Consider the following 25,637-nt stretch of genomic DNA (forward strand, 5'->3'; position numbering starts at 1 on the left):
TGGGATGGAGGGTGCTTTCAAAATCGGTTTTTGCGATATGGCATGGAAGTTTGGATAAACACCTTTTTGTGCATCCCAGAGACCCTTGTTTACTTACCCATACTCATCTTTTTACCCAGCATTCTAGCTGACAACAGGCCTCCGAGGAGCTGCTGTGAGAGTTCCCTCTTTTCCCATGTTTATCAGTGTATATGAAGAGAGTAAAAAGAGTCACAGCAACACACTGCTGGTTCCACTGAAACGCTCAGGAGCTGATGCAGTACAGTCTTCAAGATATAGTGCCAAACTGCTTCTAACTCAACCAGTTCTGGCTTGGCGGTCACTTTTGGATTTTATTTATGTTTTGCCCTCTTTTGTGACACACCCTTAAAACATTTTAAAGCACTCTGCAATTTAGAGCACTTTAAAAGGTACTGTGAAATCCGCCCCCTCCCACTGAGATAAGAAAAAAATTGCCATTTTGTTCTCAAGAAGCAAAAAAAGGTAGTGGCTGGAAAGCCTTTTCTTCCTGCTTTGAAAAGAACTGTGTGAGGCAGGAAAATGTGCACATTTTCAACAACAGAAACTGGCCCACGAAAAGTAATGTCTCAGCACTGTCCCCATGATTGGCAGTTATCACAAAACCTCGTGGTTGTTCAGCCTGGAAGCCCAAACGCCAACATTTTTAACCAGGCACCCTTCAAATCTAGAGTAGATTCTGTAAAGCTTACTGTATATAGTAGATTCTTCATGACTCCTTTCTAGGTGTCACATCTTTTTGACTACATACAGAATACATATGCTGTTTTCAGAGAGCTTAACTAGGCAGTCTCATCCATCAATACAGAAAGCTCAGAATCAAGAAGATGCACAGCAAGAAATCAAGCAGTGGATGGAGAGCCAGGATCGGCTGACCACCTGTAGGCAATTCTCCTGGCATAGCAAGCCACATTCAGCCTGTCTGTTTATAAAGCATAAGAACTGCAAGAGTCCGTTACAAGGTGTTAGGTGGCTTTCCTCAGCAACAAGTGTCTCTAGTCTATATAGGCCCATCTCAATAAACAAAACAGTTCCTTTAGAGAAGAGCTGGGAAGAGCAGGGGGTGGGAACCCATTCACAATGGTTCAGGGTAGGGTATGGGACAGCCTGGGTAAGGGGCACATGGCATAGGCTAGTGACTGTGCTGTGTGCTAGCCCCTCCTCCAACCTGGGGAATTGTGGTTGTCTTTTATCAGTTGGGTGTTGAGTCTGTGGCTGCTGTGGCTGAATGCCACTGATTGTGGATGAGGAGGCCAATTTGGTCTGCATCACCGAGACCTGGATGGGTGAGCAGGATGGAGTTGGTCTCACCCAGCTGTGTCCACCTGGGTACTTGGTGCAGTATCAAGACAGACTTGAGGGTCAGAGAGTTGCTGTGGTCTACAGAAATTCCTCCCCTCTGTAATATGACAACGTTTACCGATGTAATATAAAAATGTTAACAAATAAATAAAATGCAAATTAAAAAGAAAAAAGAAATTCCTTCACCTCTCTCTAGGATCTCTGTCCAGTTGTTGAGGGGGCAGGGGAATCTAGTGTGTGTATTTCCTTCACAAAGCTAATTTGCATAGTGAACAGCATTCAGAAGCAATATAGCGGTTTTTAATATTTTGGTTTCAACAGGAAAGTTCCATTAATTCCAGCAAGAGATATCTGAGCATGCTTTGGTGCACTTAAATTCGGCTTGCCTCTTACCTGATCTATTCCCCTTCATTGTAATAATGAAGAAGTGGAATCAGTGTCACAGGTTCTTTTTAAATGCAGTTTTTATTAAGCGGCTAGAGAAACATCCCCTTACACAGTCCCTCCTGGGATGATCTTTAGAGATTCTGCTGGTTATTTTATTTGGAGGGCTTTAATTTTTTTAATAACTAAGTTGCAACATTTCTAAATATTGCAATTTCCATTAACTCGTGGGCTTAGCTCATGGTGAAAGGCCATAGCTCTGCAGTAGAGTATTTTCTTTCCATGCAGAAGTTTCCAGGTTCAATTCCTGGCATTTCTGGGGAAAGCTGAGAGTGTCCTGTCTGAAACTTTGATAGCTGCTGCCGGAGTAGACCGTGCTGAACTAGATGGACCAATGGCCTTGACTCAGCGTGAGAGAGTGTCCTATAGCCCTATGAAGAAAATGAGACAATTATTTCAACACATAAATCTATTGGTCTGATCCTGTGTGTTACATATTCAAGCTAGCTTTTAAAACAGATGCAAATGTGGAAAAATCAGCTTTCCATTCTTTGTTTTTAAAAAATAATGAAGTGAGAATCAATAAATAGTCATATACAGTAGTATTTCTGTTTTAGATCATGGCAAAAGTATTACACAGATTATTCCCCAACAATTACTTCAATCCTTCAGGATAGAAACAGCTGACCAGACTACTCTTACCTCTAAAAAGCAGGCAATGAGGAGGCCAAAGAATCACGCTGAGTGAGGTCATTCCATAATCTGGGTGCCACAATCAAAATGATCTTCTGTCTTGTTCTCACCAACCACACCTCTGCCAGTGGGGGTGGACCATGAGAAAGGGCCTCAGAAACTACACAAAGTTCTTGAACAGGGTTAATCTAAGAGGGGCTGTTTCTGAAATACCACAGCCCACTTGTGGCAGGTTGGCTAACCTGTGGCCCTGCAGAAGTTGCTGGATTCAAACTCCTTTCAGGCCTAGCCACCATGTCATAAGGCCAGGGAACTGTAGTCCAACAACATCTGGAGATATTTAGGGATTTCAAAACCAAAGCTAACAAAGTAAATGCTTAAGCAAAGTTAAGTGTGAATATTCTGAGAGGTAGAACAGGTAATTTCATAAGTTAATGCAGGCATGAAATCAGATCGTAATAGGGAATTCGAATTGGGTAAAGTGCAAATACAAATGTAGATATGGGGCAGAATCTAAAACAGGGCTTGGAAATATTTAAATGATCATGTATTCTATCTTACATGAATAAGCTTTTGTTTAGAGCTTTAGCGCTCTCTTCCTTTCTTCTGTTTTCAAGGTTTGGTTCTCTTTTAAGAAATAAAGTTTTCCAAATTGCAAATTTGTGTTTCCCATACAGTGGTACCTAGGGTTAAGTACTTAATTCATTCCGGAGGTCCGTACTTAACCTGAAATTGTTCTTAACCTGAAGCACCACTTTAGCTAAAGGGGCCTCCTGCTGCTGCCACGCCGCCGGAGCACAATTTCTGTTCTCATCCTGAAGCAAAATTCTTAACCTGAAGCACTATTTCCGGGTTAGTGGAGTCTGTAACCTGAAGTGTATGCAACCCGAGGTACCACTGTATTTTTAAAAAGTCTCATAAACATTGAGGTAGCAAAGATCAAGAAAGAAGGGGTGGGAGGATAGCTGTAGAAACAGAAGGACTAAGCAGAGTCATGGGGGGCAGGGTTTAAAATGCCGAAACTCTTCCATTACATGTATTTGCATTTTTATGACACCCAGAGCTTTACGTACACTCCTCTGGGTTCTGTTTTTCTTCCTTGGGGTGGAGGAATAATGTCAGGAATTCCACTCTGTTGCTCCTCAGAAATGTGCCCCATCGAGAAGAGAGGCAGAGGCCTCGCAGGAACCCTTCATGTCATGCCTCCTTTCATTTAGATTTGCTTGAGGGGTAGAATAGCAGCCTCCTGCTTGCACTCCAGAGGAAGAATCCATTCGGGATTCAAGTGGCACACTTCCCAATGGTGTGTTCTAAATAAATACACTCAAGAATGTCCCTCGGTGCTTCAAGAAAGGCAGCAGCCAAGCTGGTGTGTTCAAAACAGTGCAGCATTTCAAGAGATGTGCGATGTTCCGGGATGTTTTATCTCGATATTGTGAGGAACGCTGGAAAAAACAACAACAGCGACTCTTTAATGAGGTTTTAGTTTCCATGAAGAGGAGCACATAATTAGAGGACTTTTAAGGCTCTAATTGGTGTGCTGCCAAAGAAGCATGCCATTGCCCAACACCTGTAAGTCACACTGTGCTAATCCTCATGCTGATCTCTGCCAGTCCAAAGAGTAGCACATCATTGCAGCCATAAAACCCTCAGATGACTTGGCTGTAGTTATCTCTTTGGCTTGCTTTCTACCCACTTCCTTATGCAGCCTAGTCCTCTGCATGTCAGCTTCCAGTGAAGCAAATCCCACTGGTGATCAATGAACGGTGCTGACTCCTAGATTAAGGAGACAACCCCATTTACCCAGGTGCAAGCCCCACTCAATTCAGTAAGACCTGCTTCTCATGGTAGGCATGGTTAGGATTGCACTGTACATTTGCTGAGGATGTGTACAAACCTAGCGCATACATGCTGGAAAGAAATCTAATTTAGCTTAACTGAGAGAAAAATACACACACAGAGAGAGACAGGGCTAAACCGCATACATGGTGTAGTAAACATTAGCTGCATCCACTGCTCCCTCTATTGCTTTCCCCATTGCTTATTTCAGACTGTAAACTCCTTGGAGGCAGGGGTTTATTTTTGCTTATGGCATTTGCACACACGGACTGTGCTGTCACCCCTACTGGGGCTTACTCCCAAGTAAGAGGGGAAGGGCCATAGATAGTGGTAGAGGGTCCGCCTTGCAAGCAAAAGGTCCCGGGTTCAACCCCAGGCCTCTCCATGTAGCTGCTGCCAGTCAGTGTAGGCTTTACTGAGCTAGACGGGCCAGTGCTCTGACTCGGTATAAGGCGGCTTCTGAGGAGACGTAGGATCGGGCTACGAGTCCCCCATCGCGCGCGAGAGGGAGGGCGCAGCTCTTCCCTCGGCGGGAAGACGCTGACTGAGGCGAGCGCGCCGCTATTCGCAGGGACGCTGCGCGGGAAAAAGCGCGCCGGAGTGGCAGCGCGTCCCCTCTCTTCAAAAAGTCCTCCTCCTGTTCTTATTTCTGCCTCCGCTTCGACATGCTGAGGAAGCGCGCCAGCACCGTCCAGAGGTTTGTGAGGGGAGAAGCGCTCAGCCCGTCAGAAGGCGAAGCGAGCGGCTGAAGCGTCCCCTCCTCTCTCAAGCAGCGGCCCGGCCACCTCGCACTCGCTTCTTCAGGCGACTAGAGCGCGGCAGAGCGGCGAGCCTGGGCAGCCCACCCCCCTCCTTCTCCTCTCCTTCCCTCCGCCCAGCGCGCTCGGCTCGGGCGTGGATGTTCGCTGGGAGCTCAGCTCTTCTGGGTTTTTTCCCCCCGCCCGCCTCGCTCGCTCCAACCCGGGCTCCTCGGCTGCCTTGCTCGGCGCGGGCAAGCCGCCTAGAGCCTCTCCAGGGCGCTCCTTGCACCTGGACGCCGCCGCCTGCGGGGAAGCTGAAGTTTGCGCGCCAAAAGCCGGGCAGGGATGGAACCCGTTAACCAGGTAAGGGCGCCTGAGGGAGGGAGGGAGGCAGGGGAAAGCGCGCGCGCCGGGAGGCTTCGCCGCGGGGGTTGGCACCCCTCCTGCCCTAACTCTGCCCTCACTGGCTTTTCTCTCCCCCACCCCCCAGCTCGCCTCCAAGGGAACCTTCCGGGCGCTGAAGGAGCCCCTGGCTTTCCTGAGGGTGCTGGAGTGGGTAAGTCGGACTGCCAGCTGGAAGAGGTGGAGAAGGGAGGGAGAGCGAGCGGAAGGGGTGGTGTTTGGGCTTGTGTGGGGCTGGATATCTATGAGTGAGGGGTGCCTGGGTCGGCTGGGGGGAAGCTGTGCCCGGCGTTGAAGGGAATGGCTAGACTCCCCTTGGTCTCAAGACAGTGGTTTCGGTGACTTCTTGAGCCTCTGCTGGTTAGGGGAAGGGTGTTTGGGGGAGGGGGGAATCTTGCAAATCCAAACCCCTCTGGATCTCCACCAACTGCTTTTCCTTTCGAGGGTGGGAGCAGGAAAACCCAGCTCCAGGTTTTTCTTCCCCTTCTGAGGTAGGAAGAGGAGTGCATTTTTTATTTTATTTTTAAGAGGGTTCTGGCATTCAAGTCCACCTAGAAAGGTTGCTAAGTGCTTGTTTTCTATTTAGGGAATAATAGCCCTCTCTGTTTTGCATTCACTTCTTCTGGCTTGATGAAACAGGTGTGTTTCCTTCTCCTCCTCCCCTCCCTGCCACCCCCTTCAAGGTTCTGGTGAAGCCTGGCTAGGTTTGCAAGTCCCTTGAGGAGGAAGAAGTAGGGTGAAGAATTGGATTTGGGGTTAAGTGCGGGGAGGTGGAGAAAAACACAGTCTTGCTGCCTTTCATTCCCCAGGATAGGAAATTGGGGAGGGAGATATGGCAGTGAGAGTTTCCCAAAGTGTAAACACAGGATAGAGTAGAGGCACATGTTCCTCCTAGCAACCTGCTGGGGAAAGGAAAGAGGATGGGGAAAAATAAGGGCAGGTAAAATGGTTCAAAAGCTTCTCTCTATCCCTGTTATTCATTATCTATTGCCCCTTTCTAAGGGGCCTATTTGGCCTCCCCACAATAACCCTTGAGAAGGCCTGGCTTGTCCTTCCCCACTTTTTGAGCCAGCCCAGATGAATGGCATGTTAGATCCACCTCCCCAAACTCAAATTTGTTTGTTTGTGCCTGGCTTCCTTTGGCTTCATCCACTCTGCTCATTTAAGTGCAAAACGAAAGAACTGACGATATTTCCCCCTCCTTTCTATCAAACATTTCTCCCCCACCCCACCCCCTCTAGTTGTTATGCATTTAGCAAACTAGTCTCTGGGCTTGAGCAGTAAATTGAGGCAGATAATTGGTTAGCGGAATAATGTCAGTGTTTGTTTCTCTGATCCTTATTCGGAGTGAAATCTGCAGGTCAAATGACATCCATTGCCAGTAGGTCTGAAGGAAGAGGAAGAACCCATCTGAACGGAAAGTTCAGAGCCTGTCGTGGAAGATTAATCACATCCCCTCTAATGTTGAATGGCTAGCAAATTATGTAATATATATATATATATGAGTGTGTGGGGTGTGTGTTTTGATTCACACATATTATGAACTTGTACATTCGTCTGACGTTTAGTACACACATCTGACGTTTGCGTTGACATACACAAGCCCTTTGAAGAAGCATTTTTTGTGATTCTTTTCTTCTGTGTGAGTCCAATGTTAAGTATGCTTGCATATGCACGTATGGCCATATTTTCCCATAAGTTTTCCCTAGCCAAGTAGTTTGCTTTATACATTGTTGTGTGAAACTTTGAATAGTTTTATATCTAACTCTTTCCTACGGAAGTGTGTAAACAATGAGGGAAGTGCTGCCAATCTATTATTATTCCCCTCCCCACCCCATTGCTTCTTGTGCATAAATTCATTTTATGTTTGTGGAATGCATAAGAAAGCTTTTAATAAAAAGTTTTAGCTGCTAATTAAATGCTCTGTAGGAACAGTCTTAACTGCTAAATGAAATGTGCCATAGAAACAGTTCATCAGTTGATGGGAATGCCTGTTGGGCATGAATTATATGCTTTGAGCCTACCTTTTCTACACAGCAATGCTGTTTGAAGGAAATGTATGTTGCTGGGCTAAATACTGGCAGTTTGTATCTTTGCCTGTGAATACTGTATTTTAATAGTTATTACAGTATCTCTGTTTCAAGGATGGGGCAGAAGCTGAAAGGATGAAGTCATGTGGCCTATCCAAAGTCTGAAGAACACCCAAAACAGAGCAAAAAAAAAGAAAAAGAAAAAAGGAACAACTCAGGGAGCCGGGAATCTAGCTGGTGGTGAAGGCTTGCTTCAGAAAACCAGTTGTTGGTGTAGAAAACTGGCTAGGCCAGAAAATTCTGCATACTTTGGTTCCAAACAGTGTTGCAACTGGAGCCTAATGATGATGATGTGCTTGTTTTGTGCATCTTACCATCCAGCTAGACAATCACAGTGAAATACATTGAAGGACAAGTTAGGCATGGAAATGGAGCTTTTGCTTTCTGCCCATAATTTAATTGTGTTGCTATATCATGTGTCTGCCTGTCTGCCTGTCTGTCTCTGCAGCACATGTGGTTGGATCTGTGTTTATTTTATAGCAAACCATGATACATTTGGTCACCTATGTCTGCTGAAGATTTTTGGATTATGTGTATGGAATTTCACATTGTCTTGGCAGGGTAGAAAGAATCTAGTTGTGACTATCTATGATTGTCTTAGAGTCAGTTAGAAGAAGCTTGATGCTTTCTGTCATATGACCAGTATATCATTTTGTTTTATACGAAAGCCACAATATCTATGTACCATTGTTTATGCATACCATCCTCTGTGCTTCCTGAACTTTGCAATGAAACCTGAACTTGGGCCTTTTAAGGGAAGGGTGAGGCATTTTGGCAGGATGGAAGAGACTACTCAGACTTTGAAGAGAAAGTGCTTCTCTCTTCCTCCCCCCTCCCGCCCATCTCAAGGTGTTGCCTCCCTTTTTTAAGGCAAGTCAAAGCAGAAATGTATGGAGCATTCAAAGGAAGATACAAAGAATGCTTGGACAGTGTATTTTTCAGAGACTGCTATCAGCTTAATACGAGGATTGCACCACGTACACTTTCTTCTGCCAATTCAAACCTACAGATCTCTTGAGCTTTGAGCCAGAGGTATAAAACACTTCAGGGACTGGACAGCATGACTCCATGGGGGTGCTTATGGGGTGGATTGCTGACCCACAAAGAGCTTGGCTTAAGGAATCGTAGAACTGTAGAGTTGGAAGAGACACCAATGCAAGAAGGCAGCAGTCAGGGCTTTATGGTGCTGTGGATTTTGACTCTTTGGTCTTTTCAGCCACATTAGTTTTAGAGGAGCTTTCTACAATTAATAGCATCATTGGTGTCAAGTATCCATCAAGAATCACAGAGTTGTTCAGACTTGTGTAGGCTGAGCCTGGATAGCTCAGTTGGTTAGACCATGGTGCTGATAACAACAAGGTTGCAGGTTCGATCCCTGTATGGACCAGCTGCGTATTCCTGCATTGCAGGGGGTTGGACTAGATGATCCTCAGGGTCCCTTCCAACTCTACAGTTCTATGATTCTATGATTCTATGATTATGTAGCTTGACTCTCACCCAATAGTCTGTCCCCTTGGACAGATTTTGATCTTATGAAAAATTATTCAAAATTATGACTTTTAGGTAGGAAATCGAAACATTATAATTCATTTTTCTTCCAAACTGATATGTTGCTGATTTCCTAGAGCAGTTTATGATAAAGCTACTAAAGCACAGTGTTTTCTGTTTTCTTAAATGCCCTTTTTATTGACTAATTTTCTAGTGATAACCAGCCAGTGACAAAACTCAGCTTGATTCAGCCTCAACCCTAGTTCCAAAGATGTAACCACATTATTCTCCTAGCAAAAGGGGGGGGGACCCAAATAGTTTTGTGGCATCTTCTTGTTTTGTTTTTCCCCAGCATCTCACATCCATATTTGGATATATGCCTCTTCAAGTTCTCTCCATTGCTTTCTGCTGTTTGCTTCTTGCATTCACATAAGCCTTTCTGTTAGTTTCTGATCATCCGCCTGTTGCATAAGTGGTTCCCCCTTGGTCTTTTGAAACTGTAGGCTCTCCATGCTAACCCTGCTTTATTCCATTGGCCTAAATTGCCTCTTGTCACATGTCCTGCATTATGTCCAACTTCAACTTCATGGCCTTCACCACTCCATCCATAACTTCTGGTCTCTGTCATATCCAGTTTTCTGTCTTTTAATGATATTCCTGACATTGAACGTTCCATGGTACGTTGTGTTATTCTTAAGCTGTTCATGTTTCTCTGTGTCATGGTCCAAGTCTTCTCTCCAAAACACATCACATGTAATACATTATTTTAGTCTTGGCTGTGGGTTAAACCACGGAGCCTAGGGCTTGCCGATCAGAAGGTCGGTGGTTCGAATCCCCGCGACGGGGTGAGCTCCCGTTGCTCGGTCCCTGCTCCTGCCAACCTAGCAGTTCGAAAGCACGTCAAAGTGCAAGTAGATAAATAGGTACTGCTCCGGCGGGAAGGTAAACGGCGTTTCCGTGCGCTGCTCTGGTTCGCCAGAAGTGGCTTAGTCATACTGGCCACATGACCTGGAAGCTGTATACCGGCTCCCTCGGCCAATAAAGCGAGATGAGCACCACAACCCCAGAGTCGGTCACAACTGGACCTAATGGTCAGGGGTCCCTTTACCTTTACCTTTAGGTTCATCTTCAATCCTACCTTTTTTGATACTTCATTTAGTTCTTCCAACATTTTTTTATAGTTCTTGTTGACCTTTGGCTATTGCAACTATATCTTCTGCATATCATAGACAATTTAGATATCTTCCATTGATGTTGATTCCATTCTGGCCTCTTAAAGGCTAACAAATATCTTATGCCTTTTGTGGATCAAAGTGTACCCCATAAAATGCAGGAAGTGCTATGAGTTGCAGGTATACATACTGTATACTTGAATATATACCAACCAACTCAGGATAACACTTCATGCATCTGATAAACTGGACTGTAATCCATGAAAGCTTATGCTATAATAAATTTATAAATAAATAAATACTGTACATACATACATACATACATACATACATACATTTGTCCATCTTTAAAGTTCCATAGGACTCTTTGTCACTTTTGCAGCAAACCTAAACACACTGACCAGTGTGTGTATTCCTCTGAACATAGTAGAACTAAAAAAAGGAAACACTTAGGGTCACACAATCATCCTTGCCGCATAATAGGTTTAAAATCTCACATCTCCTTTTCTTGCACTTAATGCTCCATATGAGTTGTCATTTAAAACTTAAAATAGGAAACAGCAACCTTCTGCTCATTTTGTTTTTGTTGTGACAAATTCTACACCAGTTTGCATCCATTGACACATATGCTCAGAACAGTCCAATTATGCCCCCTTAATTGCCAGATTTACAGCTGTTTCCTTTCGGGTGTTTAATGGCATGCAATATGACCAGTTTCTCTCCCTCTTAAAATAAATAAAGTGCTGATTGCAATGGAATCAATCTGTTTTTAACTACTCTTACTAATAGTGGTGTGTTCTTGGCTGATGCTACCATGCAAAGATTTGAAGTGTTTGTTCACTGTTTTTCATGCAAGGAGACTTGATACTGGAGTGTCTAATAAAGTTCTCAGTTTTGACATCTTTTCAATAGTATGTTGAACTACAGTACTATGTTTCCTGCAGTGTCTCAAGAAGGCCTGCATCTCAGAACAATTCCGTTACTACAAGGGGTAGCCCACATGGTGCTCTCCTGATGTTTGTTGGACTCCAACTCCCATCATCCCTGACCATTAGCTATACTGACTGAGGCTGATGGGAGTTGGAGTCCATCAAATATCTGGAAGTAGCTGGGATGGCTACCCTTGAGTTACTGTGCTGCAGACAGTGTATCTCGCTGCCAGCAGCAAGGTGTAAACCCTGAAGTGATCTCACATATTCATAATGTTTGAATATTCATTCTTTGGTGACCAGAGTGGTGTCATGATGGTTTGAGTTTGACTATTTCAATAAATTGTGTTAAGCTTTTTATAGCATTGTGTTTTAATTGTTGTAACCCTCCCTTTCATATGAACAACAGGTAATAAGACAACAGCAGCAACAAGTAAGAGGAGCATTATTCACAGACTGTGTTCTTGTGGTTCAGGAAGTTCTATCTCTTTCCTCCCTTTATATCCAAGGTTGTACCCAGCTGCCCCACGCAGCCTATTCAGGGGCCCTGGATAAGGCTGACCCAACTCGGAGACCACTCAATCTGGACTGTCATGGGAATAACGACACAATTGGTAACATTTACATGGAAAGGGAGGGGGAGTCTTGATAGATTACTTAATTTATGGATGGTCAGTGCAATCACTTTGAAGCATCCTCTTCTCTCAGATGGAATTAATAAGGTTTTGTACTTTACCAGGTTACAATACTGGGGCTAATCTTGCAAGTAGGAAGGCAACTAGGGCAACAGTGGAAGAAGACTCACAGCAAACTCAACCGAGCACATCTTAAATAAACATTTTCCTGTTTATTCTATGATGGTGGCAAAGAAATTACTGTTTTCTATCACCATCCCATCTGTTCAGTGTTGTGCAGCGGAGTTCCCCCATGTGATGAGGGACTTAATTGAAAGCAGTCTGGCCAGAGAGAGAGTCTCTGAGTTCCAGCACCTCTTTGTTGCATTACGGCAGCTCTGTAGAGTGGTGGGAATCACTGAATTCTTCTGAGTTAAACAGCTATCACCTGATCCAACACATTTTGGGTTGGGGGGAGCAAGGGGAGTGTGTGGGTGGTGGTGGCACAGCTCCAGAGATTCTTGGATGGAATTGATTGGATGGAATTGATGAGATTCTTTCTCATCTGGCCTTTGGACTGGTTTGGGGACTGAAACTGCCTTTGTTGACCCACTGAATGACTTGAAAGGGAGATTGTTGGTGAGTGTGACCCTCTTGGTTCTTCTTTTCAACTTATCAGTGGCATTTGACAACAGTGGCCATGGTTCTTCTGGGTAACCTTATGGAGATGGGTATTAGGATTGTGGTATGGAACTGCCACCATGTATTCCTGACCACAAGGACACCTAGTGGCCTACAGGATTCTGTGTGGTTCCATCTTGTCTCCTATACTGTTTTACATCTATAGCGTATCACTGGAAGAAGGCAGCAGAAGATTTAGGGGGTGGCTTCATCAATATGCTGATGATATCCAGCTCTATTTTTTTTTTTTTACACATACGATCCTAGGGAGAAAATGGAAACTCTGGACTACTGTTTGTTGTGAAGTACTGGGGTATTACAAGCTAAAACTCAATTCAGAAAAGACAGAAGTACTTGTGGTGGATGGGCCACCCAATTCAGGTTTAGGAGCCTATAGTTTGGAGGTGCTCCTTGACATGGTGTTGCTGCTGAATGTGCAGGTTTTGAGGAGCATATTTTCATGACTTCAGCTGGTACATCACTTACAGTCTTACCTGATGAAAGAGGACCTTGCCGTACTCACTCATGCCCTAGGTACCTCTAGGTTAGACTACTGTAATGCGTTCTAGATAGGGTTTCCCTTCAAAAAGGTTTAAAAGTACCTGCCATTAGTGTAAAATGCTGTTGCCCAGGGTCTTGACTGGAATGAGGTGAGCATAACATATTATTCCATTTTCTTTGACCTACTCTGTGCACCAGTTTGTTTCCAGACTCAATTCAAGATCCTAGCTTTTACCTTTAAGTGCCTAAATGTCAAGGTGGTGTTACCTCTTCACAGTAACACTCCAGTACACTCAGCATGATATTTGCAGTCTTTATTACATATATACAAAAGAACAGCTACAGTTCAAAATCATGCGTCCAAACCTATCGAGTCAGATTCAGGGAGTGGCTTCTTTCGATTCCGGCACCAACAAAGTAGGTGTGGAAATCTCACGAGATGTCTTTGATCTTTATGTTTCATTTCCCTCCTTGCCTGTGGTGATGTGAATGCTCCCCCCCCCCTTCTGAGTCTGAACTTCCTTCTCCAGGCTCTGGTGGGTTATAGGGCTCTTCACCATCTCTGACCCCCTGCTCCGCCTGACTACTCTCCGCCCCCTGTTCTGCTTCATGCCTCATTTCCCTGTCTTCCTCTTCTGACAGTTCCTGCTCAGAACCCTCCCCTGCTACTGACGAAGCAGCGCGTTCTGGCTCTTCCCTGACGCTAAATGACTTGGGAACCATAAGGACTGACTTCTTCCATTTGCTCAATTTATCATTTGAGGCCCTGACTTGTTCTCCTTGGCAACAAGGAACAGGGTTGTTCTTTGGGTGTCAACACCTATCCTATGGAACGCTTTTCTGGGTGACATGAGACTCTTAATCTCAGGGCTGTGAGTCTGAGCCCCACATTGGGCAAAAGATTCCTGCGTTACAGGGCATTGGACTAGATGATTCTTGTGGTCCCTTCCAGCTCTACGGTTCTGTGATTCTAGATTCACCAAAACCTGATACTGTACTTTATGATTTTCAGCATTTGGTTAAAATGTAGCTGTTTAGAATGGAGTTCAACTGAAGGACATTTCTCTCCTTGTTATATTAGTATTGTTTCCTTTTCTGCGCATTCAGTTGCGGCTTTTGAGGCTGCTTGGGAAGAGATATGAGTTGTTTTGTGAATTTGGTTTCTATTGTTTGTATATTGCACTGTTTATGTAAGCCCCTTCAAGGGCTTCTTTAAAAAAAAGTTTTAAGATTAAAAAATAAATAAATACAAAATATGCATGAGAAGACAAATGTTTTGAATGGGTCCTGGCTGTGTAAACAGAGTACACCATATGACATTATTTTCCCATCACATGAATCTCTGGTGGCCAGTGGGACCAAAATTTTAAAAAAAGAAATGTGACTCAGCCAGGTGGTGTTCAAGTCTGTGCTTGTGGTGTGGCTTTTTATCACGGTGCATGAACTTGCCCCAAAGCTGCTATAAGCCAAAGACACACAGAATTCACTTGTGTGCAAAGTAAGTGTAGTAGACAAGCAAGCTACACAGGTGTGGCAAAAGTTGGTAGCAGGACAATGAGACACACCCCCCCATTTCTGAAGCAAAGTGTGAGACTCCCACCTCCTTATCTCATAGATTATTCATGCTGATTTACACAATTGCCCTGACTAATAAGGACACTAGCACCAGGATTAGGAAGAGATGTATGTTTTGGGGTAAACATGTTTTTTTCACTAGCTATTCGTATTATTCCTTCAGTTTGAGTTGGGGTTTTTTGCTTGTAAAAGGAATTGTGAATTTCATTTGGTAAAGTGGAATCTTGTTGCTTTTTTAAAAACTTCTATTTACAGTACAATCCCGTGAATTTTTACTTGGAAATAAGTGTGCATCAGCTGGCAGCCCTAGAAATGCGTTTTTTTTCTTTAGAAGTTACTCTTTCTTCCTAAGCCTTGAAATATCAGTTTTACTAATTTTTAAATAGTTTATTTCCCCGCTCAAACAAAACCTGACTGGCATGCAGCTTCTGTTTTGAATTGCTGTCATTGGTAAAAAACATTAAACAAACACAAAACAGACAGAGGGCAGTTAGTGGATCAATCCTTGGTTTCCTTTCATCTGGAGAAAACATCCTTCCTTTTCAGTGCTGCTTTCGTTCTGTTCTTTCTGTTCCTCTCACCCTCCTTAACAGGCATTTCACTTTATCTTGAGGCAGAAATTGCAAAACTCTTTAATGTACAGATAATGCTGGTGCACTGTATTTATCTCCCAATCTGTAGCTGGAACTTATTTTTGAGCCTTACCATGGCAGTCTTCAGATAATCAAAGCTGATAAGCCTCAATTTTCAACATACATCAGCATAAGTAATGGGAGAATGAGGGCAAAAAAGTATTCTAGGAACACAAATGCTCTGTTTGGGTCAATGTAAGTTGGAAAGAGCAAACATTCCAGACAACGAAAACAAAATTGGTTGGAGAAGATTCAGGGCTATATTTTTGTTGTATTCTGCAATTAAATGTATCACATCTAGGGCTGAGTATGTACTGAATGGGGAAAAGCATGTCCAGAAACTTTAGCTGGTCCAGAGTGGCACTCTGAGAGTGGCTCAACATTTGGGTGGGGCAGACAGAAGTCTAAGCCTGTTTTGTTTTCATTGAGTACATACTGTATTTGTTTTCAGACCAATTTAGGGGGCTAGCTTAATCCTAAATTATTTAATGTGTTGGATATCTAAAGGACCGACACATCACATGTACTGTATGCAGTCTTGTAGATGCAGGTCAACATCAGAGGTCCTTGTGCCTCTTCACCACCAGCGAGTTTAGCAGGTTGGCACTTAGAGGCAAGAGCTTCTTAGCTGTATTCCCTCATCAACATATGCTTCATTAATGTTTTTATTTCACTGTATTGCCAGTACATGGCTATTTCTAGAGGGGCTTTGGGGACTGCTTCTATTGTTTTTTAACTTGAGTACTGTTTTCCACTTTGGTGTGTGTGTGTGTGTGTGTGTGTGTGTTTGTTTGTATATATATATGTGTCTAAAGGCAGGATATAACTATTTTAATAAATTGATTAAATGCAGCATTTACTGTTTTTACAAAGATGTTTGCAGTGTCAAAATATGATGATGATGATTTTGATGATTCCCCCCACCAGTTCTTTGTAGAATATTAGTATATTTGTTAAATCAGCCTTACTTTGATATTTGATATTACTTTGATATTTTGTAGCCAAATGTGATTGTGTTAATCTACATTCTTTTTTGTGAAACAGCATCAGGAATGGGAATGTGACACCCTGTTTACTATGCGACCCCTGATGGGATGGATTACCCTACCCTATTGGGAATTGAGTTTGAGTAGTTCATGTATATTCTTAGCAGTTTTGTAAGCTGCTCTGAGGGCCATTTTTTAGAAGGATGGGGTATAAATGCTATACCACCAGCAGCTAAAGTGTTTGGTATGGTATATTGAATGCACCTTTTCAATAAAATGGAACAATCTTATTTCCCGCCCACCCGATGCTGACTTGGAGTGGCTAAGCCCCAATGTATTCTGCTTTTGTTCAGTTTGTATGTGTTTATGTTTGAGTAAGTCAAAGAGTGCATAAGCTGCTATGCACTGCTGTAAAATACTTACATGTGTTGTCATAAAACGAAACTGCTTTCAAATCTGTCTTTCCTTGAGTGCTTATTTGACAGCAGTACCTGTTTGAAAACCTTAATTAGCAAAGAGAGGATATGATGCTTTTACTTAATGGTCTATTCATATACCCCTCCCCCCCCCCCGTGCCCCAGCAATTCTGTTTTAAATAGGTCCTGTAAGGCACACAGTCTTTATGCTGCATCCAGGCTATAACAAAACCCACTCTTCTGTCTGTTGTCCCAATGTACTTTCACACATCTTTGCAGCTATAGTAGCATGCAAAATAAGAAAGTACAAGCGTAACCTAACTTTTTGATCTGCTGGTGTGGGGTTCTGTCATCAGCTTAATTTGTTTTTGCTTTGTTTAGGCGTGCTTTTTAATAAGAAGATACTTAAAAGCTGAAAATGAATGAACTGCAGCTAAAATCTTATGTTCATTTTTCACATGGTCTAGTCCTCATCTGAAGACTGCAAAAAACAGCCATGCTTCCCTTGCCCGCCCCCCTAATATTCTTAAGAGGGTCTCTTCTCCAGTCTTCAGAGAGTGGATGGAAGCAGAGAGGCAGAAAATGGTCCTCCTTTCCTTCCACTCTGTAGTTTTAATCTGAAATCTTAGGCGAAACTGCTCGCGCTAATGAAATTCCTTGTTGCAAAACACACCTCGAACAATGGGAGTTTTGAATGTCGCAGAATACAATATTTAAATATTTTAAAAATTCTCAAACGAAACTATAACTGGGAAACAGTTCTGACCAGCAGATTACTGGACTGTGCCTCAATTTCCCTAATTTCTGCAATTATGTAGGTAAATGCCTACATTTGCTCAACAGGTGACCTTGCTTCCTGTTCTGTAGACTCTGCCTCTTTCCATTATTAGAGGGCTGCATTGTGGAACCTACAATTTATTTTGAAGGCTTACAGCTGTGTCTCTTGGTGAGAGCTGTAAACAAACATTTGCTGCCCTTACCTGAGTTTCTAACCCACTGCATTTATATATCGTGTGCTGTAACAAAAGTGAAGGGAGAATGGGTACCGCTGCCGATGAGTCATCAGGTGCTGCTGCTCTGAATCTTTTTACCTTTGTGTTGTTTCACCAAGAGACTTTGCCATCGTTTAAAGCCTGAGAATATATGCTTGCTTTTTCACATTTCAGTACTTCTTCACATTGCATATAATTAACTTAGGGAATTCGCTATCACAAGGTGGTTAGATGGACACAAACTTGGATGTCTTTAAAAGAGTTTTTATTTGAAATTTAAAAATGCAGATAAAACCAGTAAACACTTTTCCTGGTCAAAGTCCATAGTTGTGTTGATCCCATAGAAGAAGAAGACAGAGAGGCACACGAGACTCTTATCTGAACAAATTACTGTTGAAAATATATATAAGGTTTACAGTGACCCAGATCTTCTTCCTCAGGCAGAATGTTTGAGGGAAGAAATGAGAAAATATTTAGATATTTCTGTGCAGAGACTCCCCGCTGTGCCTGGCTTATCCTATTGTCTGCAACCCTTTCAATATTAAGATGAAGTTGATGCAGATCATGCTTAACTATATTAAATGTAGGACATGTGCTGAAGCTTCAGGATATACAAAGGCTTCCTAGGCCAAAGAAGTAAATAAAAATCTCCTTTTAGGTTTCCTTTTGGATCTGTTTGGCATTACTGGGTGCAGAGTTATGTCACACTAAGAGAATGCTGTAGTGGGAAAAGTTGGAGGGCACCCACGAATTTTAAAAAATGACGCGAGTCCTGTGTCACCCTGAAGACTAACAACATTAGAATGTGACCTTGCTTGGCCAAAGTTATGCCACAATACATTTGTTAAACTTAAAATGCCACAAGATTCTTTGTTACATATTTTTTTTGTAGCAATGGATGGAGCACAGCTATTCCTTTAGAATTTGCAGATTCAAAGTTCATCAAGGGAATGTACATAAAGCTATTCTCTGATCATGACATTGCTAGCAGTTTTCTACACATCCAGTTCAAAAGCAACTGAGAGGAAAGGCAAAGTGTCTGCATATTTCTGTCAGCTTGAAACTTTTTGGTACTTCTCTCCTGTTATCACTTTTATACTTGTTTTGACTCAAGTGCCTCTCATGGACCCAACCTGGCTTATGCACCTAAAGCTGCAAATATTTCAAATGGACCTGGGAGTAAGTCCTGTTGAACAAATGGGACTTGATTTTGAGTAAACAGGCATAAGGCTGCACTGTATATATTTTATTATTTTTATTAAATTTGTATAACGCCCTTCATATGCAGATCCCAGGGCAGTTAACAACATAAAATTGCAATACAGTGGTACCTCGGGTTAAGAACTTAATTCGTTCCAGAGGTCTGTTTTTAACCTGAAACTGTTCTTAACCTGAAGCACCACTTTAGCTAATGGGGCCTCCTGCTGTCTCTGTGCCGCTGGAGCACGATTTCTGTTCTCATCCTGAAGCAAAGTTCTTAACCGGAGGTACTATTTCTGGGTTAGCAGAGTCTGTAACCTGAAGCGTCTATAACGCGAGGTACCACTGTATAAAAACCACAAAATAAATAATAAAAACAAGAATAACAACCAACCAATAATTTCCCCTCCCCCAACACATTTAAAAGGGCTTTGTATGTTAATCAGCCGAAGGCCTGGTTGAAGAGGAACGCTTGTTGAAGTTAAACCACAGAGCCTAGGACTTGCCGATCAGAAGGCCGGCAGTTTGAATCCCTGCCACGGGGTGAGCTCCCGTTGCTTGGTCCCTGCTCCTGCCAACCTAGCAGTTCGAAAGCACATTAAAGTGCAAGTAGATAAATAGGTACCACTCCGGCGGGAAGCTAAACGGCGTTTCTGTGCGCTGCTCTGGTTTGCCAGAAGTGGCTTAGTCATGCTGGCCACATGACCCAGAAGCTGTACGCCGGCTCCCTCGGCCAATAAAGCAAGATGAGCCGTAACCCCAGAGTCGGTTATGACTGGACCTAATGGTCAGGGGTCCCTTTATCTTTACCTTTAAAGGCATGTAACGAAGGCGCCAGACAAGCCTCCCTAGGGAGAGCATTCCACGAGCGGGAATCCACTGCAGAGAAGGCCCATTCTCATGTTGCCATCCTCTAGACCTCTTGTGGAGGGGGCACATGAAGAAGGGCCACAGAGGATGATCTCAGGGTCTGGGTATTGAGGTATTGCAGTCCTTAGACTTTTAAGGCTTTACAGGTCAAAACCAGCGCTTTGAATTGGGCCTGGGATCTTGAGGGGGCATATGACAATTTCTTTTTCAGAGGTTACTTTTCAAAAGCTCCTCCCTGCTCACACACAAATTGGCTACCCTGTCAAGTATGATCTAGTTGACATTCCTGCACTGTAGGGGGTTAGACTAGATGACCCTCAGAGTCACCTCCAACTCAGCACTTCTATGATTCTATGAAATTGCCAGTTTGAAAGTCTCATGAGAGAGTTGTTGAAGGGGAATGTTGCCTGTAGATCTCATGAAGTGTTATAATATAAGGGGTTCACAAATGCATGTAAAGTTTGCTCTTATTGTTCTTCCCAGATCCCAGGGTCAGTGATGGGGGGACAACAATATATGCTACAAACAAGGCCAAACCTTGGTTTGCCCATGCTCTATATCTTGAAGTAGGGCATGCCACTGTGTCAGTATATATGTCTCAATTGATAGGCAAATATATTATCTATCTATCTATATCTATCATCTATCATCTATCTATCTATCTATATCTATCTATCTATCTATCTATCATCTATCTATCTATCTATCTATCATCTATCTATCTATATCTATCTATCTATCTATCATCTATCTATCTATCTATCATCTATCTATCTATCATCTATCTATCTATCTATCTATCTATCTATCTATCTATCTATCTATCATCTATCTATCATCTATCTATCTATCTATCTATCTATCTATCTATCTATCTATCATCTATCTATCTATCTATCTATCTATCTATCTATCTATCTATATCTATCGTCTATCTATCATCTCCCTGCCACTTCTCACTGTGGGGACTCACTGTGATTATTTGAGGAAGGACAAAAAAATCAAAAATATATTTAAGGTATTGAAATAATACGGTGAACTCCACAGCTTTTATGGATGAGCACCATGGAGTTCCATGTTTTGTTGTTTTCCAGCACCATGAATTAACTGTGCACATCCTCTAAGTACATTAGAACCTCCAAATCCCTTCCCTTCTTTTAGTCTATGGGAAATTTTGCTACAGGTCTGTGTTAAGAGCTCTGCCAATGAGCTATGATTTATTAGTTGTTACGATTTGAATCCAGTAACCAAGGGTTCAGCAGGCAAAGCATAAGAAACAGAAATTTGCATTTGGATATGAGAAATCTGGCCTAAAGATCTACCATTCTAGGGATTCTAAAATACAAATAGTATGTTCTTCAGAGTTGTTGCAAGGGCGGAGATGATGATGAAGATCATGATCATGATATTACTTATACCCCACCCATCTGGCTGGGTTTCTCCTAATTAGAACAATGTATTAATATAAAGAATAGCATGCAATGTATTTTCTAACCTTTTTTGTGCTGCTCATTCCCTGCCTTTCAAAAGATTTTATACAAGACGAAGGATTTCATGGGAATGTCAAACATTCGCCATCTTCAGCCTGTATCTTTTCAGGTTTTCTCTTTTAGTCCAGGTACAAATGGTCACAAAGTGTTTTGCAACAAAACGTCCATTTTGGTGTCGTAGAGAGGGACCCCCCCTTTCTCTAGACTTGCTGAATTAGGCATGTAGTACCAACTATGGAATTGTGTTGCAACGTCTGAAAAATCTGTCATGCCCATGTTTAATTGTATTCAACTTTTCCCTTCAATAAAAATAAGTATTACCTGAAGTTCTGCGCATAGCAAATGGCCAGCTCTGCAGACTAGTGGAACTGTTGGCCTGTCAGTCTGATGTTTATTGCAGAAGAAATACCTGATGTAGCAGGCAATCCTGTAGAACACTGAGTTTGAAGTACATGATTGTAGACTTAAAGTACAGAGAAGGTGGGAGGGGAGGGGAGGGGAAGTAGAAGAAATGTCCTTCTAAATTTCCAAAAGAAAATTATTTGAGATCCTGTTTACCTAAGAGAAGGGTTTAAAGCAGTGCTTCACTGTGCATCTACATTTCAAAAGAACCTTCTTTCGGTGTTTTCTGTCCTTCCAAAATCCGCTTCTTTACTTGCTAAGTATTAACTGCAGCACTAATATGCATTTCTGCAGATGAAGCGAATCCATAATCTTCTTCTTTTTTTCAAGTTGAAATTTTTACACTTTTCTAAATTCAGTACAAACTATGTGGTGCAGTGCAAACTTATAACAGTACAGCAGCAACAAAACAAGGAGGGGTTGTTAAAGGAAAGGAAGGGGGGCACAGGAAAACGAAATGAAAACCTAGTACTGTAATGCACGTCCAAGCATCAAACATACAGCAGATTCATAACAAAATGTAGAGCACAATATTCAGGAAATTAATGTAATAAAGTTGCATAAGTTAATGTGTTGTGATTTTCCAGCAAAAGCACCCAGTCTGCAAACCAGGGCCAGTGAGGAGTGTGGTCTGGGGGAGGGTTCAATGAGTCCTAAAATCCTTCACCCCTTCCTTTGCTGATGCTAACAGATGTGGAAATGAATTGTATGGGGGTAGGGGCTTCTCCCCTGATCTAGGTGCATTAGCTTACCCTCTAACACTCCACTTGAAAATAGGGACATTCTGTTGGGTGCCGTATGTGCAAATGATTCTCCATATATGTGGCCCTCCAAATTCTGCTGGATTCCAACTCCCTTTAGCCCAAGGCAGTATGTCCAATGGGAGTTGGAGTCTGATAACATCTGCAGGGGCCACAGCCCTTCTAGTGAAGATGCAAATGGCAGAGGATGTGTGGGAAGAGGCCTTACTGCAGGGCCTACAGCGTGCCTGAGCCACGTGTCTTTCCTGGGAGTGACGTGGTGGCTCGGGCGCCTGCAGGCTCTGTGCTCCCTGAAACAGCAGCGTGGGTCTTGAGTCTGACCTCCGCCTCTCCCTCAGCCGCCCTACAGCTGAGGGGGAGGCAGCAGAAAGGCTCCATGCAGCACGTCCCGCCTCCATGGGTGGCTCAACCCACCCCCCATGGGCAGCTCACCGCACCCTGGCTATAGGATGCACGCACCACACCTGGCTGCTGAGCGGCTAGCTACGCCACTGTCTACAATGATTTCCCATCTGCTTAAACCTGCACACACACACACATTCATGCAGACTGAATCTGCTGGTGGTGTACACTATGGATGGATGAGCTTATCTCCTTCCCCTAACCAACCCCACTGCAATTGAACCCCAGCTGGAGCCTAGTGCAAAATAGAGATTTTGATTGGAGGCCCATACTTAGAATTAAGGAATAGTGCACCTTTGATAGCATCTCAGTCCAGGAATCTCTGCCCCACCACCCAATACTAGAACTGAAACAATCCTTCCACACAAAAAACTGTTTCTGGTTCCCACCCAACCCCACTTTCTTCATTGCACAACCTAACTGGGGATGGGGAGAGTTCTTGCTATTATTAAATAACCAGGAGACAGAAATCCTTGGTGATCTACTGCAAACCACCCAGAGATCTAGTGTGTAGACCCCCATCCACACACTATGAATGAATTTTTCGTATATAAATTGATAGCTCACTATAAAGAGAGACCTGCATCTGCAAATGAAGCACAAACCTTTCCCGCTCCCCCAGCTGTCACCATTTCTCCCCAACTCACTGCAGCCCAGGATACCCTTCTCTTATCCTGACTCAGCTGAAATATTACAGGCTGGGAAAAGGACATCAAAACTCACTGCAACAGCAAGGGCAGTATGCAGGGAAAGGCACTTCATTATTAGTTTACTGTGACCTGTGTTTATACATGGAGCTGAAGGTGGCATTCATGGTTCTCCCTGTCATCACAACTACGTGAAGAAGGAACAAGGGTTCTTTAAAGCCCTTCAGGGGAAATTTCAGTCATTGCAGTTGTTATTGTCATTATCTTCACTCCCTCTGCTAACACATTTATATCACACTTTTGCTCCAAGGAGCTCAAGGTTCTGTATGCATTTCTCGCCCTCACTATTTTATCCCCACGGTAACTTTAGGCTGAGAGACAGTACCTGGCCAGCAGTCATTCAGTGGGCTTCATGGCTGGGGGGGGGAATTGAACCCTGATCTCCCAGGCCCCTCTAACCACTATACCACCCTGGTTTTGCCACCACCAGCCACTTTGTGTTTCGTCCTCACCCCTGCTTTAGACATGACTGGAAGAGGTGAAAGCTTGCTGTAGTCAGGTGCAGTTAGATTCTGAATTGCTTGGCCTCTTTCAAAGTACAGTACTCTTTATCCAGTTGCTCCTTTCTGGAATATTTTTAAAAAGAGAAATACTTCTCACTCTGCCCTTTTTTTACCTGATAAGAGTCTCATTACATCAAGAGTTTACAGAGCCCTTTTGAGAATCACTGCTCCTGTGGGAGATACATTAGTCCTACTTTCTTCATTATTCTTTCACTCTAGGTATTAAGGCATTCTTTCAAACCCCCCCCCCCTTAACAGCTTAGTAAGATTTGCCTGTTAAGTTTATTTTAAAGTTTTAAAATGAGCTGCAGTAACCCATTTCAGTAGCTTTCCCCAGGGGTTCATCGCTATATTGCTTTCTGAATCTCTGTGGGAGAGTTGGTGGAGTTGTTAGATCATTCAACCTTTTAAACTCAACTTAAGTTTCCTTTCCCAGGGAATTCTAGTGCCTCTTGTACCCTATGAAGAGAGAGCACACCTTCTCAAGGAAAAGGATCTGGCTATGTTTAGGGTGGAAAAGAGGAGACTGAGAGAGGATATGATAGTCACCTTCAAATATTTCAAGGGTTGTCACATGGAAGATGGAACAAGCTTGTTTTCTCTTCTCCAGAGGGTAGGACTTGAATCAATGGCTTCAAGTTACAAGATAGGAGATTCCAACTAAAGGGGGATTAGACAAGTTCAGTGGCTAGTAGCTATCAAGGGCTATTAGCCGCAATAGTTAGCTTCCGCCTCCACTGTTGAAGGCAGCTTGCTCATGAATACCAGTCTCTGGGAATCACAAATAGTCCTGCTTGCAGGCTTTCCATCAGCATCTTACCATCCACTGAGAAACAAGACTAGATGAGTCTTTAGTCTGATCCAGCAGGGCTCCTCTTATGTCCTTACATAACCCAATTATTTCAAAGCCTCATTCTATTCTGTGTTTTACTTTCAGTATTCAGTATAACCACCAAGCCATGCCTTCTTCATCATTGGTCCACACTTCCTTGATGTACAGTTAAGGCACTGATTTTTCTATCACGGCTGGAGTTGGTATGTTCAGTGCAGGAGAGGCTGAACTAGTGCAGATTGGAATTGAGCTGAAAGAGCAGATAGCCTCTTGCACACTGTGCATTTTTGAGGGGGTAGCTACTAAGAACTGTCCCGGGCAAAATACTGATGCTGTCAGGTGTATTGTTGCCTATGGGAGCCATCTCGTTGACTCCTTTGCTAAGGTCTCCTTACACACAATCCCAACAATCTTCACTACTTCTTAACTCTCACAGATTTCAACAGGAGAGGGTCAAGCTGAAGTTTAACCCTCCAACATAAAAGTTGCACCTTGAAAAACCTTAAACATGGCCCTTAAAAAGGTAAAGGACCCCTGACAGTTAAGTCCAATCGTGAACGACTCTGCGGTTGCGGTGCTCATCTTGCTTTACTGGCCGAGGGAGCTGATGTTTGTCCACAGACAGTTTTTCCGGGTCATGTGGCCAGCATGACTAAGCCGCTTCTGGCAAAACCAGAGCAGCACACGGAAATGTCGTTTACCTTCCCGCCGGAGCAGTACCTATTTATCTACTTGCACTTTGACGTGCTTTCGAACTGCTAGTTTGGCAGGAAACATGGCCCTTAGTATTCCTAAATTGAACAACAGAAACAAATAAGGCTGAAAGTCTATTCAGAACTGCAGAAAGCCCAACCCCTCACAATGGGAGGACACTTGTGAAACATGTACCGAGGCACAAGGTACAAAATAAGCTTTGTATCTCATTATCTCTTCCCTAAGCCATCAGCTGCACTGACTGCCTGTTTTCATCCAAGGACGTGTGTGTGTGTTTTCCACTTCAGTTGCCAAAAAAAGAA

General features: G+C 43.2%; 1 protein-coding gene across 1 annotated transcript in view; it reads left to right on the forward strand.

Annotated features, from left to right (window-relative positions):
* The first annotated feature begins 4,817 nt into the window (after positions 1-4,817).
* Positions 4,818-25,637, forward strand: part of SYNPR (synaptoporin) — a 142,243-nt gene continuing 121,423 nt past the window's right edge. The window contains exons 1-2 of the mRNA XM_083602378.1: positions 4,818-5,339; positions 5,467-5,532. Coding sequence (XP_083458504.1) covers positions 5,322-5,339; positions 5,467-5,532 — 84 coding nt within the window. The 5' untranslated portion in view covers positions 4,818-5,321. The remainder of the gene's footprint in view (positions 5,340-5,466; positions 5,533-25,637) is intronic.

The sequence above is a fragment of the Podarcis filfolensis genome, assembly GCF_964270895.1.
Source record: "Podarcis filfolensis genome assembly, chromosome: 2".
NCBI classification, from domain to species: domain Eukaryota; kingdom Metazoa; phylum Chordata; class Lepidosauria; order Squamata; family Lacertidae; genus Podarcis; species Podarcis filfolensis.